The following is a 15913-nucleotide window of genomic DNA, read 5'->3' as shown; positions in this document are numbered from 1 at the left end:
GTCTTTAGGCTCTCTTTGAGCCTCTGTGGCTACTGCATTTATAGAATCTGCTAAGCAGCAGTATCCCAGCTAACAAAAATATGTTCTTAGAATGTTTTGCTAACATTCTCATTAAGTTATGAAATCATTATTTCTTAATGTTTTTTAAACGTTGAAAACTTCCAGTTTTTTTAACGTATTAAGAACATTTTTTGTCCTTGGTTTATGTGAACGTTAGAGGAACATTCCATTCTATCATTTTAGAAATGTTATGAAAATGTTATTTTTTAATATTTTCTGAACGTTCAAAACACCCTGAATGGATGGACAGTCCATCACCGGGCTCACACACAGACAACTTGAGTATCGCTAATTTACCTCTGCTTCATGTCTTTGAACTGTGGTGGAAAAATGGAGTACCTGGAGGAAACCCACACTGACACACAGAGAACCTGCTAACTGTGCACTAACTTGGATGGGTTAAAATGCAGAGGGCAAATGTGAAGTATGGTTATCATACTTGGCCTTTACATTTCACTCATTACAAAGTGTTCCAATCACTGTGTTAACTGTTTGCAGAACAGTGACCTAAGTTTAGACAAATGTGTCAAATCGATTCAGAAAAACTGTATGGTGGTAAAATTTTGTTAATTAAGAAAAACCATTTACCTCAAAATGTCCAGCTTACAGTTTCTCTTCAGTCCATCAGAAAGAAGCTTCAGTCCAGAATTGTGCAGGTCATTGTTACTCAGGTCCAGTTCTCTCAGGACACAGTTTGAGTGCTGCAGAACCGATGAAAAACTCTCACAAGACTGAACAGTGAGATTACAGCGAGTAAGGCTGAAAGAGCAGAATACACACATCAACAGTCAGATAATCTATAAACACTATGACCGGCTGACTGTAAATGATCTCTTATATGTTTTTATATACCTCAGTATCTGCAGCTGACAGTTTGGACTCTTCAGTCCATCAGAAAGAAGCTTCACTCCAGAATCCTGCAGGTCATTGTTACTCAGGTCCAGCTGTTTCAGGACAGAGCTTGAGGATTGTAGAACTGATGAAAAACTCTCACAAGACTGATCAGTGAGATTACAGTGAGTAAGGCTGAAAGAGAGCAGAATACACACATTAACAGTCAGATCATCTACAAACACTATGACCGGCTGACTGTAAATGATCTCTTATATGTTCTTAAATACCTCAGTATCAGCAGATTACAGTTTGGACTCTTCAGTCCATCAGAAAGAAGCTTCAATCCGGAATTCTGCAGGTCATTGTTACTCAGGTCCAGTTCTCTCAGGACAGAGTTTGATGACTGTAAAGCTGAAGACAAACTTTCACAGGACTGACCAGTGAGATGACACCCACATAGCCTGTGTAGAGAACAAAACAAGCAGTGATATCAATGTGTTTATCAGGAAGGGTTTATAATCTGAACTGCATGTTTGTGCTGAATTCAGTGTAATGAGACTTTATCCATTAAGTTTATAACTCATCTGTGCATTTGTGCTCAAAACTGCAGCAAATTGTACATGAATGCAACTGATACAGTTCAACTCACTGACTCAATGGTCCAGTCACAGCGGTTCTCAAGTTATCAACACACTGAATCTGTCTTACTAAAATGAGGCAAGAACTGGGAAAAATATGATCCTCGGAGCATGGTATGCAGAGGATTTGACTGATGAAAATAAAGTTACTGTAATAATCAAATGCACAAAGAAAGGAAACATGTTTTAAATTGTTATTATGACATGAAACAGTTCATTGAAACAAACTGTTCATAAGAATCACTTAATGAAAACAGGAAATGTGGGTATTATTTCATTGGAAATAACTGTAATTAGAAAACTGAATTACAAAAAATTACAGGTTTTCCAATGTAAGGGTCAGTCTTTACTTGCCTCGTGATTTGATTACGATTCAGAGGGTAATGATTCGATTATAAAGCAATTCACAATACATCTTTTCCTCCAATTCTTTGATTAACCCTCTGGGGTCTGAGGATTTTTGGGGCCCTGGGGAAGTTTTGACATGCCCTGACATTTGTGCTTTTTTCAGTTGTTCATAAACATCTTAATGGAAAAGGTGTCATTACACTGTATTCAGCACGAACTAGGCTACCATAATATGTGAGGAACATGTATGTACATGTTTGTATTTTTGAACGAATAACGTTTATGCGTGGTTATTGAAAAAACAAAAAACTTAAGTCACTGAAATAAGGCCAAAAAATAAATACAAAAGACTTCTGGGTATTGGAGGTTGTAGACTAGAGTTTTTGTTTCAAAATGATGTAAAAATTATCCTGCCTACTCGTTTATATAAAACAATATATTGATTTAAACTTTGTAAGACACTTTTTGTCAAGAAACAGTATGCATGGAGGCGTGAATCTTCATGAATAATGCTGTGATTCACACCTGAGAAGACAAAGACCTGCATAATGACCTGCATAATGACCCGCATAATGAGCCCTTTCAGTCAGGTAGGCTATGTGAAAACATGCTCTGTGATCATGCTGATAACAGGATTATATCAGCTATTATTAAAAAAACAATGATTTTTGTGATCTCATGCATGCACGTATTATTGCACATCATGTGAAGAAAATTTTATATAGGCCTATTATAGTTTAAATTACAGTACCAGTCAAAAGATTGGACGCATTACTATTATAATGTTTTTAAAAGAAGTCTCAAGTCTCAAACCAAATAATGGTTTTCTATTTTAATATACTTTAAAATATAATGTATTTCTGTGATGCAAAGCGTCTGAACATTCATGTTACCTCTATGGCATTTCATATAGGTTATTATATTTGTTATATTATATAGCCTAAATGTTAATATGCAGTTGACAAACTATACATCATTAAAAAGATATAAGACTCAAGCTTCACATTTTGACCTCTGTTTTACTCTTATAGTGACCGTATTTTGTTAATAGCCTATGCGACAGGAGTTATGAATATGAAAAACGGAGTCGTTACCTTTGACAAAACAACATCCATCAGGGCTTTTAGCTTAAAAGCATGCACATTTGGAGAAATATAGATGGATTCTCATATGTTTATGTCAATTTTCTATACAGAGGAGTAATATTTATTCAATATTTATTGTCATCACTATGAGCGCTGGATACTGTGTTTTCAATTCATTCTTGCAGCCGGAGGGCGCTCTGTGCACATTTAGTCCACAAATGTCTTGTTAGAAGAACAGGCATACCATGTGACATTCCAGGAACTAACAGAGGCTTCCAGAGATCGCCAACCATGGCTATAACATGCAGATAGACACTTTTGAAGATAATAAATACACAATTGCGATGATGTATACATGTATTGCCTCAGAATTTGCGTCTGATTAGTGCTCGCTCTGTGGGCATGGGCGCATTAGTGGATAATGAGCTGACTCACGGACGTCTGACATAGCTTTCTTTTCATACAGTTTACATAAACCAAGAATATTTGTTTTCAATTTGACTTACACGATTTAAAATCTGACATTTCAACGTTTCTTTAGACATAAGTCTCATTTTTGTGTCATTAGTATTCACTATGTTACAGTTCATTTTCTGAAAACTATCAGATTGGACTTCGTTCAGAGGGAGACGGTAGATCACGCATCATGTTAGTTTTCTTTATTTTGCAAAAAGCACAACATTTTGTTTTTACTCTGAGTGTACACAAAATAAGATATTTCACAGATTAAAATGGTGTATAACTCTTAATTGTATGTGCAAAATTGACGGAGTATTTTGAGTCTCTTTCATACTGATAAGAAAAAAAGCAAGGTGGTATTGCCGGCGCAACCGCCGACCCGAGGGGGTTAATAATAATTATTATATTAATAATCACAATATAGTTTAAAAATGCATTAACAAATAGTAGAACAAATACAATATAAGAAAGAAACATGAAATTAACAATGAAATTGTTTTTAGCTTTTTTCGTTTTATATCTATTTAAGAAATGATACAGAAATTAAATTATCAATGTAAAAATAGTCACTGCATAGTCTTCAGTGTATTAATTATAAATTAATTAATTATTATTAAAGCTGAAAAAAGTTATTCAGTCAAGAGCAGTGAGTGATTCCCTCTTATCTTTTGTTGTTTGATTAACATCAGTGAGACAGACAGCAGCAGGATTAGCATATTACAATCTAATGCAATGATCTAATATAATGTTACTGTTACGCATTCACGTTTTTTTGTACCATGTGTTTTTGTTATTTGGACTTTTAGGTTGCATTCTCCCCTGTTTTGTTCCCGTTTCCTGTTTCATTTGTAGTCCTTTTGTATTTTTTTCTTGTTGATTAGTTCCCTGATTGTTTCCAGGTTTGTTTTATTAGCCCAGTGTTTCCTGTGTTCTTGGTAAGGTATGTCCTTGTATGGGTTTTTTTGTTGGCGTTCTCAGTTCTGCTCCTGGTGTTCAGTTTCACTTGTTTTTACTGGTGTTTTTGTTTTATTTTGACTCTTATTTTTATTAAATCTTACTCTGCGTTTGGATCCAGCTCTCCCTCGTTTCTGAGTTTCAATCATTATAGTTACACATCAGATTTACCCCCAACTCTTTGCGTTCACTTAAGACATAACTGACTATATTTACATGAATATTCCTCAAGGCAGATATTTTGAAATAATTCTGTGTATCTAACCATTCAAACAGAATACACTAAAGAGAACTGAATTTCAAATGTCATGCTGTCTGAGACAGGAGTCTTTCTGTGCACGCGCTCCAGGTGTGTGTCAGTCAGCACTAGTAATGTATTGAGATCTTTTCTGTGGCTTATTGTGCTTGACAACTCTGTTTAACATCAAGCATATCCTACACTCATTCATGCATGTTCTTTTTGTGAAAACCGAAATCAGGTTGTCTGCCTTGTGTGCTTGGAGAAAACGCCACTGATACATTCATACTACAATATAGACAGGAGAAAATATGTGCTAGTCATAGTTATGAAATGATATTTGTCCACATATTTGAACATAGAAAATGAGTGAGTGTGAATGTCAAACCTCAGTATGTTCAGTTTACAGTTCAGTCCATCAGAAAGCAGCTTCACTCCTGAATTCTTCAAGTGATTGTTGCTCAGGTCCAACTCTCTCAGATGGGAGTTTGATGATTGTAGAACTGAAGATACAGTTTCATAGCAAGTTTGGTCAAGACCACAGCCATCAAATCTGCCAAAACAGAACGTTTAACCAGATTATTTTCTGATGATTTTCCAATAACATATTGTATCCTTCATAAACAGAACAGACAAATATTTTATTATTCAGTATTTTTACATTAAGTTGTTTAGTGATATAATAAAACCTTTAAACAGCGATCAGTGAAATTACTCACAGGGCTTTTCTGCAGCATCTCACAGCGGGAACGAGTCTCTTGTAGTTCGAAGATGACGTGAACCTCTTTGGGTTGAACTCATCCAGCACCTTCTCTGACATCAGCAGTATGTAGGTCAGCACTGTGCACATTGAAGATGAGAGTTCTCTTCCTGGATGCTCATCTGAACTGAGGTATCTCTGGAGTTCCTCATATAATGAATGATCCTTCAGCTCAAGTAAGCAGTAGAATAGGTTGACTGAAGTTTCATCTGAGGTAGAGTACCATTCTTGTACTTGTTTAATATATTTAGTTGTTTGTGTGATGCTCTCTTTGGTGTCTTCAGTGTGTGAGATCAGGCCTTTGAGCAGGTTTTGACTAGATTCCAGTGAAATGCCCATCAGAAACCGCAGGAACAGGTCCAGATGTCCTCTCTCACTCTGCATTGCTATATCAACAGCCTTCTTTAGTAGCTCCTGTAATGTGAAGTTTTCTTTTGGCTTCTCAAAGAAAAATTGAAGCTCCTGCATGTTCTTGTTCAGGTAACAGAGGAACACATGCACTGCAGCGAGAAACTCTTGAACACTCAGATGCACAAAGCAGAAGACCTTTTCTTCATGAAGTCCATCTTCCTGCTTAAAGATCTCAGCGATCATTCCTGTGAACTCGGTGTCTTCACTCATGTCAATACCACATGCTTCCAGATCTTCCTCATAGAACACAATGTTTTCCTCCTTCAACTGTTCAAACGCTAGCTTGGCTAACTTCAAAATCATTTCTTTATTTGACTGTAAGAGCTTTGTACGTTGTCTCACTGTTTTTCTGTCATATTTCTGGCTCTTCATATTCATCTGTATCAGCAGGAAATGAATGTACATTTCAGTAAGTGTTGTGCTGATGTTCTTAGTATTGTTCTTAAGAATATTCTGAAGTACTGTGGCAGTGATCCAGCAGAACACAGGAATGTGGCACATGATGTAGAGACTACGAGACATCTTAATGTGAGAGATGATTCTGGAGGCCTGAGTCTCATCTGTGATTCTCTTTCTGAAGTACTCTTCCTTCTGTTGGTCAGTGAATCCTTGCACCTCTGTGGACAAACCCACATACTGAGGAGGGATCTGATTGGCTGCTGCTGGTCGTGAGGTCACCCAGACGAGAGCTGATGGAAGCAGAATCCCCTTGACCAGACTTGTGAACAGCACATCTGCAGATGATCTTTCCTCAACATTGTTCAATATTCCGCTTTCAAAATTCAAATGCAGGCGACTCTCATCAAGTCCATCAAATATAAACACAAGTTTGCATTTCTTATATAACTTTGATTTTTCCAGGTCCTTCAATTGAGGATAAAATTTCAGCAGAAACTCATGGAGATTGAACTCTCTGTCTTTAATGCTGTTAATTTCTCGGAATGAAAGCAGGAACACACATTGTATATCCTGATTGGCTGTTTCCTCTGCCCAGTCCAGGATGAACTTGTTCACAGAGACAGTTTTTCCAATGCCAGCGACTCCCTTGGTCAGCACAATCTTTTCCTCATTGTTTTTCCGCAGTTCAGTAAATATATCATTGCATTTGATTGGTTTGTCCTGTGTTTTTTTGTTCTTGAAAGCATCATCAATCTTCAGAATCTCATGTTCCTGATTGACATCTTTCATATCTCCCTCTGTGATGAACAGTTTTGTGTAAACAGCCTTGAGATGTGCTTCATTTTCTTTCTTGCCTTCAAAAATACACTGTGCTCTCTTCTTCATGTCTGTTTTGTGAGTTCCCAAGAATTTTTGCAGAATCAAATCCTCTGTTATAAAAGATTGGTGTAAGTAAATAAAAAGCAAAAACATATTTTATTTTAAAAAGAAACATGTCAAAGCTTTCACATCAGCATGATCTGATCAGAATTCATTCAACATATTGTAATTAAATTACTGTTGAAAGTATTACAGCTCAGAGGCCTAAGATCTTCCATTTAATTGACTACATTTTGATAAATATATTACACTCATTCAAATCAGAACTGTCATCCAGGCATATATACTTTTTTAATGCCTAATTTGTAAACTCAGTACAGAGGATAGGGTTCGAGGAACATCTGGCAGTGAATGCTCTAGTTCTTGTATGTAAGGTATATGGTCATGGTCATTGGCAGTCACATCCGGTGGTTGACTGGAGTATTTGGCTGTTGAAAAGGTCAGTGGTGCTGTCTAGTTAGTTCATGGCAGCATTTAGATTTAAAAAGTCATAAATAATCTTACACTGACTCTGATTTATGAAGAGAATAAGTTTTCTGTGTACACAGACATTTAGGATGAAACACAGATTTTCTATACATTAGGCCCCTGGGCTAGTGTCCAAATTCAAAATACATCTGACATGTTTAAATCACTTCTGAAACACTTTAAAAAGGCTAGTTCACACTGCACAAACTGACGCTGATCAATCACCAGATCACATTCCTGCTCCTGACAAACAGTGAATGAACATGTTCTGTAGGTAAAAACAAACACTGACTAACACTAACATATGCCAACAGGGAAAAGACCTATCTGACAATATCAGTCTATCGGTGTTGGTCGACATCTGATGGTGCAGTGTAAACTAGCCTTAAGAGAATATGACTGTTAAGATGGTACCTTGCTCTTCTCTGTGTTTCTCTGCTGTCTCTGTAATATTTTGTGGCTCTGTGAGGAGAAAGAAAAGGAGGAAAATAAAAAAATATATAATTTTTTACAGATACACAAAAGAAAATTCTGTAGCTAAAGTATGTCTGCCTGTGAACAATATGACCTTAAAATGAACTGTGAGATTTAGAGGCCTCCTACAGCCCTCCCTTTTATTCTCTTCCTGAATGTAATATAAGTCACCATTCACTTCCTTTATGTCTGTTACATTCACGCCTTCCCGAACTCCAGTTCCCAGCATCCTCCTGTTCTGCACACCTGTCTTCACTTCCCTCATCAGTCTTCCCGCCATCTCCCCGGATTCCCTGCACCTGTTGTTCCTTGTCAGCACTCCCTTTTAGTTGGACACTTTCCCTGCACTCCTTGCCTGTTCTCTTGTTTGCTTAGAGGTGTATGTTGTTGCTGTGTTCCGGTTATTGTGAATAAACCCCGTTGTTATTGTGGATCTCCGTGCTCGCCTCATCTTTCAGCATACGCCTATAACAGTGTCAGTCCCCATAGAGAATATGCATAAGTGACAAAATGTCACATAGCTTCTTTTGTATTTTTTGTAAGGAGTTGTTTTTCAAGTGATATGTTTCTTTTCCTCTTATTTCTAGCCACCTTGTTCCTGTTTTTCTTTGTTCAAGGTTATGTTCCATTTGTAATTTCAAACTATGAAATGATTCATTTTATAGATACATTGTCTATGGAAAGTATAAATTGTGTAAACTGCTCAATAAAGATTGAAGATTTGTGACATAACTCTGTTCGTGTGATGATTATTCCCACAGCCACCAACCATTTATAACTGAGAGGGACTGAATCTTAACTGAAGTGTAAGAGAAATCTAATTCTTACATGACCTTTATAGGAAAAGGATTCACAGTCACTGAGGGTCCGTGTAACGCTTCACAATTCAGTTTTCAGACCATACAATGCAAATGCAAAAATGAAAAACTGAAACCAGGCGTTCATTTTTCTTGTTTTTCGGTTACATCATCAGTCGATATTTGCCAATTTTTCCCTTTTTTTCAATTTTACTTTTGCTAAATTATGACTTTGGAAACAATTATTTGAATAAATGAAATCTAACCGATTTTCTATTTTTTCCATTTTTTGTCTTGTAATTTGCGCCGTGGGCTGTACCATTAGCATGGGGGTGTGGCCGCGGACTACTATCATTTCATTGATGTAACTGCTTTATTTACACTGCATGCACGTTGAGGAGTAGTTTAAAAGACTGAACACAGAGGATGACATTTTTCCCCTGAAGTCCTATCATGTGCTATCTTTTTTTTATTTTTTTTTTAATATAATAACTCTGCTAAATGGGAACGCGGGGGCACCGCGATGCGACCGCAAAGGGCACTTTCACTTTCGCGATCAAAGGGGCTCATAGGTGCACGCCAGTGTAAGGCAGACTGACCATCGCGAGCAGAAAAGAAAAAGAAATCCCGGTGATCTGGCTGATTTGCCACATTGCCCAGCTTGTTTGTATTTACGTACTTATTCGTCATTACTTTTTATTAATATAGCCTACTCTTGGTCAGGGGGATGCATCCCAGTTCATTTTCAGTGGGACAGATAGACGGAGGGCAGCTCGCGAGCAGCAGCGCTTGCCAAGATCCTATAGCATGAAAGATAAAAAGACTACCAAGCGAAAATATACAAAAAAAAAAAAAAAAAAGCATCATTAAATTTTTTTTTTTTAGGTTTTTATCTCTCGTTTGTAATATTTCATATAGCTACTCGTGCTGCAAGTCAAGAGCACTATACGATTTCGGTTCATTATCGAATTTTGGATTCCCGCAGTAATCATTTGGGTACACCACAGGCATTGCATTAAATAAAGTAATGAAATAAGTCAATAAATAGCTATAAACAAGATAGGCAATGTGCCAAATCAAAATAGGCCTATTTGTATTTATTTATTAAATTAATAATTAAAAATAAATAAACCATAGTACTCTTGACTTGCAGCACTATAGATGTATCCGATTTGCCTAATCTCCTGCGAACTCTGCTGTAATGAACAGTTCTGCTAGATTTAAGGGCATTTTAAGCGAACGAGAAGCATGTGACGTGCGGAAGCTCAAGCGGTTGCCATGGTAACGAACATTGCCCGCTAGAGAAAACATCTGCATCTTTACTGTTAAATATTGTATTACAAACGAGAGCTAAAAACCTAACACAATTAAAAAACAATTATGCTCAATTTTTGGTAGTCTTTTTATCTTTCATGCTGTATTGACGTGAAGGCCTTGGCTATCGCTGCTCGAGCTGCCCTCCGTCTGCTGTCTATCCCACTGAAAATGAACTGGGATCTCGTGGTTGTACAGTTCCAAGTAAATGCATCCCCCTGACCAAGAGTATAAGGTATATAAATAAAATAACGAATAAAGTAATAAAAAATAAAAAGTAATAACGAATAAGTAGGTAAATACAAACAAGCTGGGCAGGCCACCGGGATCTCACTTTTCCTGGCTGCTCGCGATGGCCAGTCCGAGACTGCCTTTAGCAGTTATTATATTAATAATAAAAATGATAGCACATGACAGCACTTCGGGTGAAAAATGTCATCCTCTGTGTTCAGTCTTTTAAACTACTCCTCAATGTGCATGCAGTGTAAATAAAACAGTTACATCAATGAAATGATAGTCCGCGGCCACACCCCCGTGCTAATGGTACAGCCCACGGCACAAATTACAAGACAAAAAAATGGAAAAACAGAAAATCGGTTAGATTTCATTTATTCAAATGATTGTTTCTAAAGTCATAATTTAGCAGAAGTATCTATTAAAGAAGTACACGAAAAACAAGAAAAATGAACGCCTGGTTTCAATTTTTCATTTTTGCATTTGCATTGTATGGTCTTAAAACTGAATTGGGAAGCGTTACACGGACCACTGAGCATTATTTCACTCAACAAGCTATTAACTGACTGCTAATGTGTCTCAGTGAGCACAGCTGTAGTGATAGTACCGTTTCCTGCAGGGTTCATGATGAAGGTCACTGGGCCTGTGATGGTGTTTCCAGCGAGTACAGGAGCATTTACAGTTGCTCCCGTCTGAGCATTCAGATCAACACTGACTCCAGGGTGAGCGCTGCTGCTCATCTGGACTGTAATAGAGACAGAGATTAATTACATTTCCTAAATGACAACTTTAACATTACTGATATTCTTTTCTTCATTACCTTCCTTGTGTTTCAGCTTGTCTTCTTCCATCTCATCTAGTGTGTCACAATGCTGATCAACAGATGCCATCATCCTTCACTGACTCACTGCTGATGGACATGAAGAAAAATCTTTTGAATTGCTCCACTGTTACCAGACACTTTCCAAAAATAAACAAGGTGCTTCCAAATGTGAAGGGGTTGGAGAATGTGAAGAATAATTATCCTTCTACAATCATTACATGATTTTTAATTTCCTCAAGCTTATGAGATTTTACTTAGTCATAGACTTATGTTAAAGCATTTATTTTCCTTTTAATCTTTAAACACTAGAGAATAATGATTAATATTGTCTGTACATCTCAACTTATCTAAATGTTTTGGGGAAATATCCTGCTCAACAAACTTCAACCTTGGAGAAGCTACGCATCCTTTTTTATCTATGATGTGTGTTGGTATTCTTGTTGCAGATCAATATTGGTGAAAGATGAACAACTGGCAACCTGGATGATGGAATGACTTGTTTTTCTTGACAAGCTGATGCCTAGAAGAGCAGTTCTGTGACCTCAGAGGGTCACTTTGTGCCTAAACCATGACAAAAGACCGAAAGACTCAGACCGGTGTAGGGACTTGAGAGGTGAACTAATCATTTCTGTTTCCTGTGCATAGCCTATACGGCTAAATGAGTGAATAGTTTTGAGAATGACAGTTTGCTATTTTGTGTTAACATAATACATTACGCTGTCTGTTTGCATTTGTTTTCTGATACTATGCACTTATCTACAAGCACTTTTGTTACCTCAATTTGTTTAGAATTAGAATATAATTTGAATATTGTTTAGTAAGAAATTCAAATTGAGTTTTTTAGCCCTAAGGTTTAGAAGTTAAGTGTAGTGTAACTTCATTAGTCCACGTAGGGCCCCTGAAACCTGGTAGTTTTCATTTAGTGGATAATGGAAAACAGCTTTTGTGAAGAAAAGAAACCCAAGCACAGGCTTCTGAAGGGGAATGTAAATGTCAGTGCCCTGAAATTGATGCGAGCAGCAGTGTTGCCAATTTGGGGATTTTGTTGCCAAATTTAGCTACTTTCTCATTGTTCCTGCAACTTTTATTAATGTTTTGCGACAAGGAGCTATTTTAGATATATTTAAATAAAATTGTCGATTTTTTATTTTGGGCAATGAAACTCTTGCACTGGTTGGCCACACCCTGCTGTAATCTCACGTTCACGCTCAATCCTGCGCACTGAACACACAGACACAGCAGTAGGGGAGAGTGGGGTAAGATGAGCCAGTGAGTAAGTTGACCCACCCCCTGTATCTTGGCAACTGTACCCTTTAATTACCATGTGACCATATATTTTGTAGCTACCCATTATTTCTGCCAGACTGTGAAAAGGAGAAGCACATAGGAGGGGTGGAAGGTGTCGGTTTACTTTAAAAACTGTTTTTGGCTTGTCAAAGTAAAATTTTAGCATAACAGATATAATGGCTGTTACATCAAAGCAAATTTGTCCAGATCTAAAAATATTTATGAATCATATTAGTGATTTAGCAATGTATAAAATCATGCAAATCATTTAGCTAAATATTATCCTGAATTGGTAAGCTAGCTTGTTTTTCCCAAAATGGCAGCAATGGGGCAAAGTGAGCCAAATGCTGTGGGGTAAACTGAGCCAGCGTTTACCCCACTACAAGGCACTGAATTTACAGTGTAAGTTAAATCTCTGAGGTATAAACTGCTATAATTTCAATGTAATATTATGAAGCTGGGTTGTTTTTTTCCTTCTTCTTTTTTTTTTGAGTTTATCTGACAGGAATAGTGTACAAGTACACCAAATCCTTCTCTGATATGAACCAGAAGATGTTTCATCATATATATCTTTCCACCAGTAGTCCCTAATAGCCTAACATGGTCGACATTGCAGAAAAACTACCAGACCAAGAACATTTTGACTAAAATATTTATTAGTTTCAGTAACATTTATTAATTCTAATTCAGTTTTTATTTAATTTTACTCAAATTCTCTGTTTAGTCTGTATTTGGGAATGTTACAACTTTGTTGTTCAACATATTGTTTCAGAAATGCGAACAATTAAAGATATTGGAATTTCAACTTCATTTGCTTGGTTTTATGTTGTTTAAGAAAAGCTTTAAGAAAAGAAATATAAATATTTGTAAACAGATATTTGAATATTAAATTAGTTTTCAAAAGAGGTAATCTTTTAAAAGAGGTTATCTTCAAAATTTCACATGGGTTTGATTCAGATTCAGTTAGATGGTCAGTTTACACCCACCTACTGACTTGGCTCAACTTACCCCTAACCTGGGGTAAATTGAGCCATAGGAACACTTTTTTATAAGAAGCCATATTTTTTAGAACCCTTTGTCAGAGAACTATTCTGATCATTTAAAATGATAAAAACATCCTGAAATTACTTAAAATACTTTCATTGTACTTCTGCCTCATTTTCCCTTATCATGAGGACCACTTAAGTAAAAAATGGCTCATCTGACCCCACTCTCCCCTACGCATGAAGAGGCTCTCGAAATAGACAGCTTGGCAGACAGATAATTATTATATTGTAAGACAATATTAGACATATCATTATTAGATTATAATATTATTTATTATTTTTATAATTCATAAAACACAATTAACATATGTGCCCCGCCCCAGACCTATGTAGGTCATCTGACATTTCATACAGTTGAGTAATGATGAATATGATGAGCAACAACTCTCCACACGATGGCAACAGAATGCAGTCAGAAAGTCCCTAAAATTCAAGATATCGGGGCAAAAATGCCATGTTTGAGTTTTTGTTTCATATTGAGATAATATGTACGGTGACCAGGAAGGGACATGTGCGGTTCACTTAGTTTTGTCGTGGCCACAACATATTAACTTGTGGGGACGTGATAATAAGTCAGTGTAAAGTCGATGTAAAGTCGTGGCTTCGAGATCCTGTGTTCAGGGAACGACATATTTTAACGTGGCCAGGATTTAAAAACAACCTGCGTAACCATAGTGAACTGGGATTATCAGAAATGGATAGTCTATAATAATATTTATTTTTAATTAAGAATGACAAAATAGGGGAGGAATTAAGAAATTATTATATTAATATGTTATAGCCCATTATATTACGCACAATGTTGTCTATATACAGCATTTAAATGTTTAAAAAAGTTTGTTATTATCAACAAATGATAAAAGAATATATAAAAACATGAAATATTTACGACATTAAAAAAAGAGTTTTAGAAAAGAGTTAACTTGTTTACAGAGTGACAACTTAATACACACTCCTGAAGGAGTTTTTTGTTTAGAAATAATTAATCGAATGTAAAATAATATAAAATAAAATGTGTTCAAGTTCACACACTTTACTGTTGAGTTGTCATTAATGGGTGTCCCTAAAATGGGGATTTTTTTTTAATTTTTTTATACACATATGCAGACCTGTTTATACTTTATTTTCATATTTGGTGACTTTTTGTGAAAAATGGAGACTTTTGAGGGTGGTCCTAGAGATTTTCAGAGGGAGGGGTTTGACAGCACTGGTGAGCAGTGACCCATAGACAGTGAAGAGAGATAAAGAGAGATATCTCGGTAACATGATATAAAGTATTGTTTGCTCTCTTGTCTTTCTGTGTTTACTGCAGTAAACTGGCTCAACATCTTTCAGGGTTCGTTTATTAATATGTTTGAATATTCAGTTCTTTGAGGACAATCACTTGCTGGGATCAAAGTAAACAAATTACTCTTTTCCCTGAAGAAATGTTCAATTGTGTGTTTTATTAAGTACCTGAATTTTCTGTTTCATTGACAAAGACATTATCCCATGTTGCATTAGTGGTAACCATTACCTGTACTACTAATAATATGCACTGTCACATCAACAACATCATTGCAGGCCTCTAGTGGACATATGAGTAACTGCATCTGTGTGATTCTGCAGCTGCATTAGACTTCAGTTACTTGCAGTTTGTCAGTTAGTTACTGCCTCTTTTGCAGTCACTTTTACTGGATATCTTCTCTGAAGAAATGTGATTGGAGACACTGTTATCAGACAGGTTGTTGGCCAAGACTAGGTTTCTGTAGAGTAGACCTGGGGCCTCATTTATAAAACTTTGCGTATGCACACAACAGGCCCTGAAAGTGCGTACGCCACTTCCGACGCATAAGTTGTGATTTATAAAAACAAACTTGACGGGAAAATTTGCGCACTTCCACACAAACTCTGACCCATGCGTACAAACATTTTGGAGACAGAGCAGTTTGGCGACACCTATGGTGAGCTGAGGGACTGATGGCAGATGAAGGAAAACCACTTTAAATCCTCATTACGATAATCATAAATACAGTGCATGTTCACAATCACAGTTTAAATAAATAAAAGAATTATTTAAACTCGTGTGGAAACTCATGTTTTCATTTTGATATACACATTTACATTAATATTACACTTTCACTAATGGCGCTAAGCACTGAAATTACATTACGCAGAAGTTAAACAAAAATGATATGAATTTAGATAGTAGATGTGCAACTTTCGATCACTTTTCCTGTGACACGCTGTTGTAATGACAGCGAGGAGCGCTAGGAGCACAATAATTCCTCTTTAAACTAAACTGCAGATGTTATGACAAAATATTTTAGTGAGAACGACGATCAGTGATGCACACTTAACTTCAAGTGACAGATTGAATAGGTCCAATGATAATAGCTTACTGTACAACCGCAGCTGCACGGTGG

General features: G+C 36.6%; 1 protein-coding gene across 2 annotated transcripts in view; it reads right to left on the bottom strand.

The window, feature by feature from the left end:
• LOC127508745 (NACHT, LRR and PYD domains-containing protein 3-like) overlaps positions 1-15913 on the bottom strand; it is a 68457-nt gene that overhangs the window by 50115 nt on the left and 2429 nt on the right. For both annotated transcript variants that reach the window (XM_051887087.1, XM_051887086.1), the window contains exons 2-9: positions 11173-11262; positions 10960-11097; positions 7948-7995; positions 5336-7115; positions 5005-5169; positions 1182-1355; positions 913-1086; positions 649-819 (exon numbers count right to left, since the gene is read on the bottom strand). In XM_051887087.1, the coding sequence (XP_051743047.1) occupies positions 649-819; positions 913-1086; positions 1182-1355; positions 5005-5169; positions 5336-7115; positions 7948-7995; positions 10960-11097; positions 11173-11245 (2723 nt within the window). In that variant the 5' untranslated portion in view covers positions 11246-11262. The remainder of the gene's footprint in view (positions 1-648; positions 820-912; positions 1087-1181; positions 1356-5004; positions 5170-5335; positions 7116-7947; positions 7996-10959; positions 11098-11172; positions 11263-15913) is intronic.

The sequence above is a fragment of the Ctenopharyngodon idella genome, chromosome 3 (genome assembly GCF_019924925.1).
Source record: "Ctenopharyngodon idella isolate HZGC_01 chromosome 3, HZGC01, whole genome shotgun sequence".
NCBI classification, from domain to species: Eukaryota; Metazoa; Chordata; class Actinopteri; order Cypriniformes; family Xenocyprididae; genus Ctenopharyngodon; species Ctenopharyngodon idella.
Note: the sequence above shows the minus strand (reverse complement) of the source record. Positions and strands in the feature narration are given on the sequence as shown.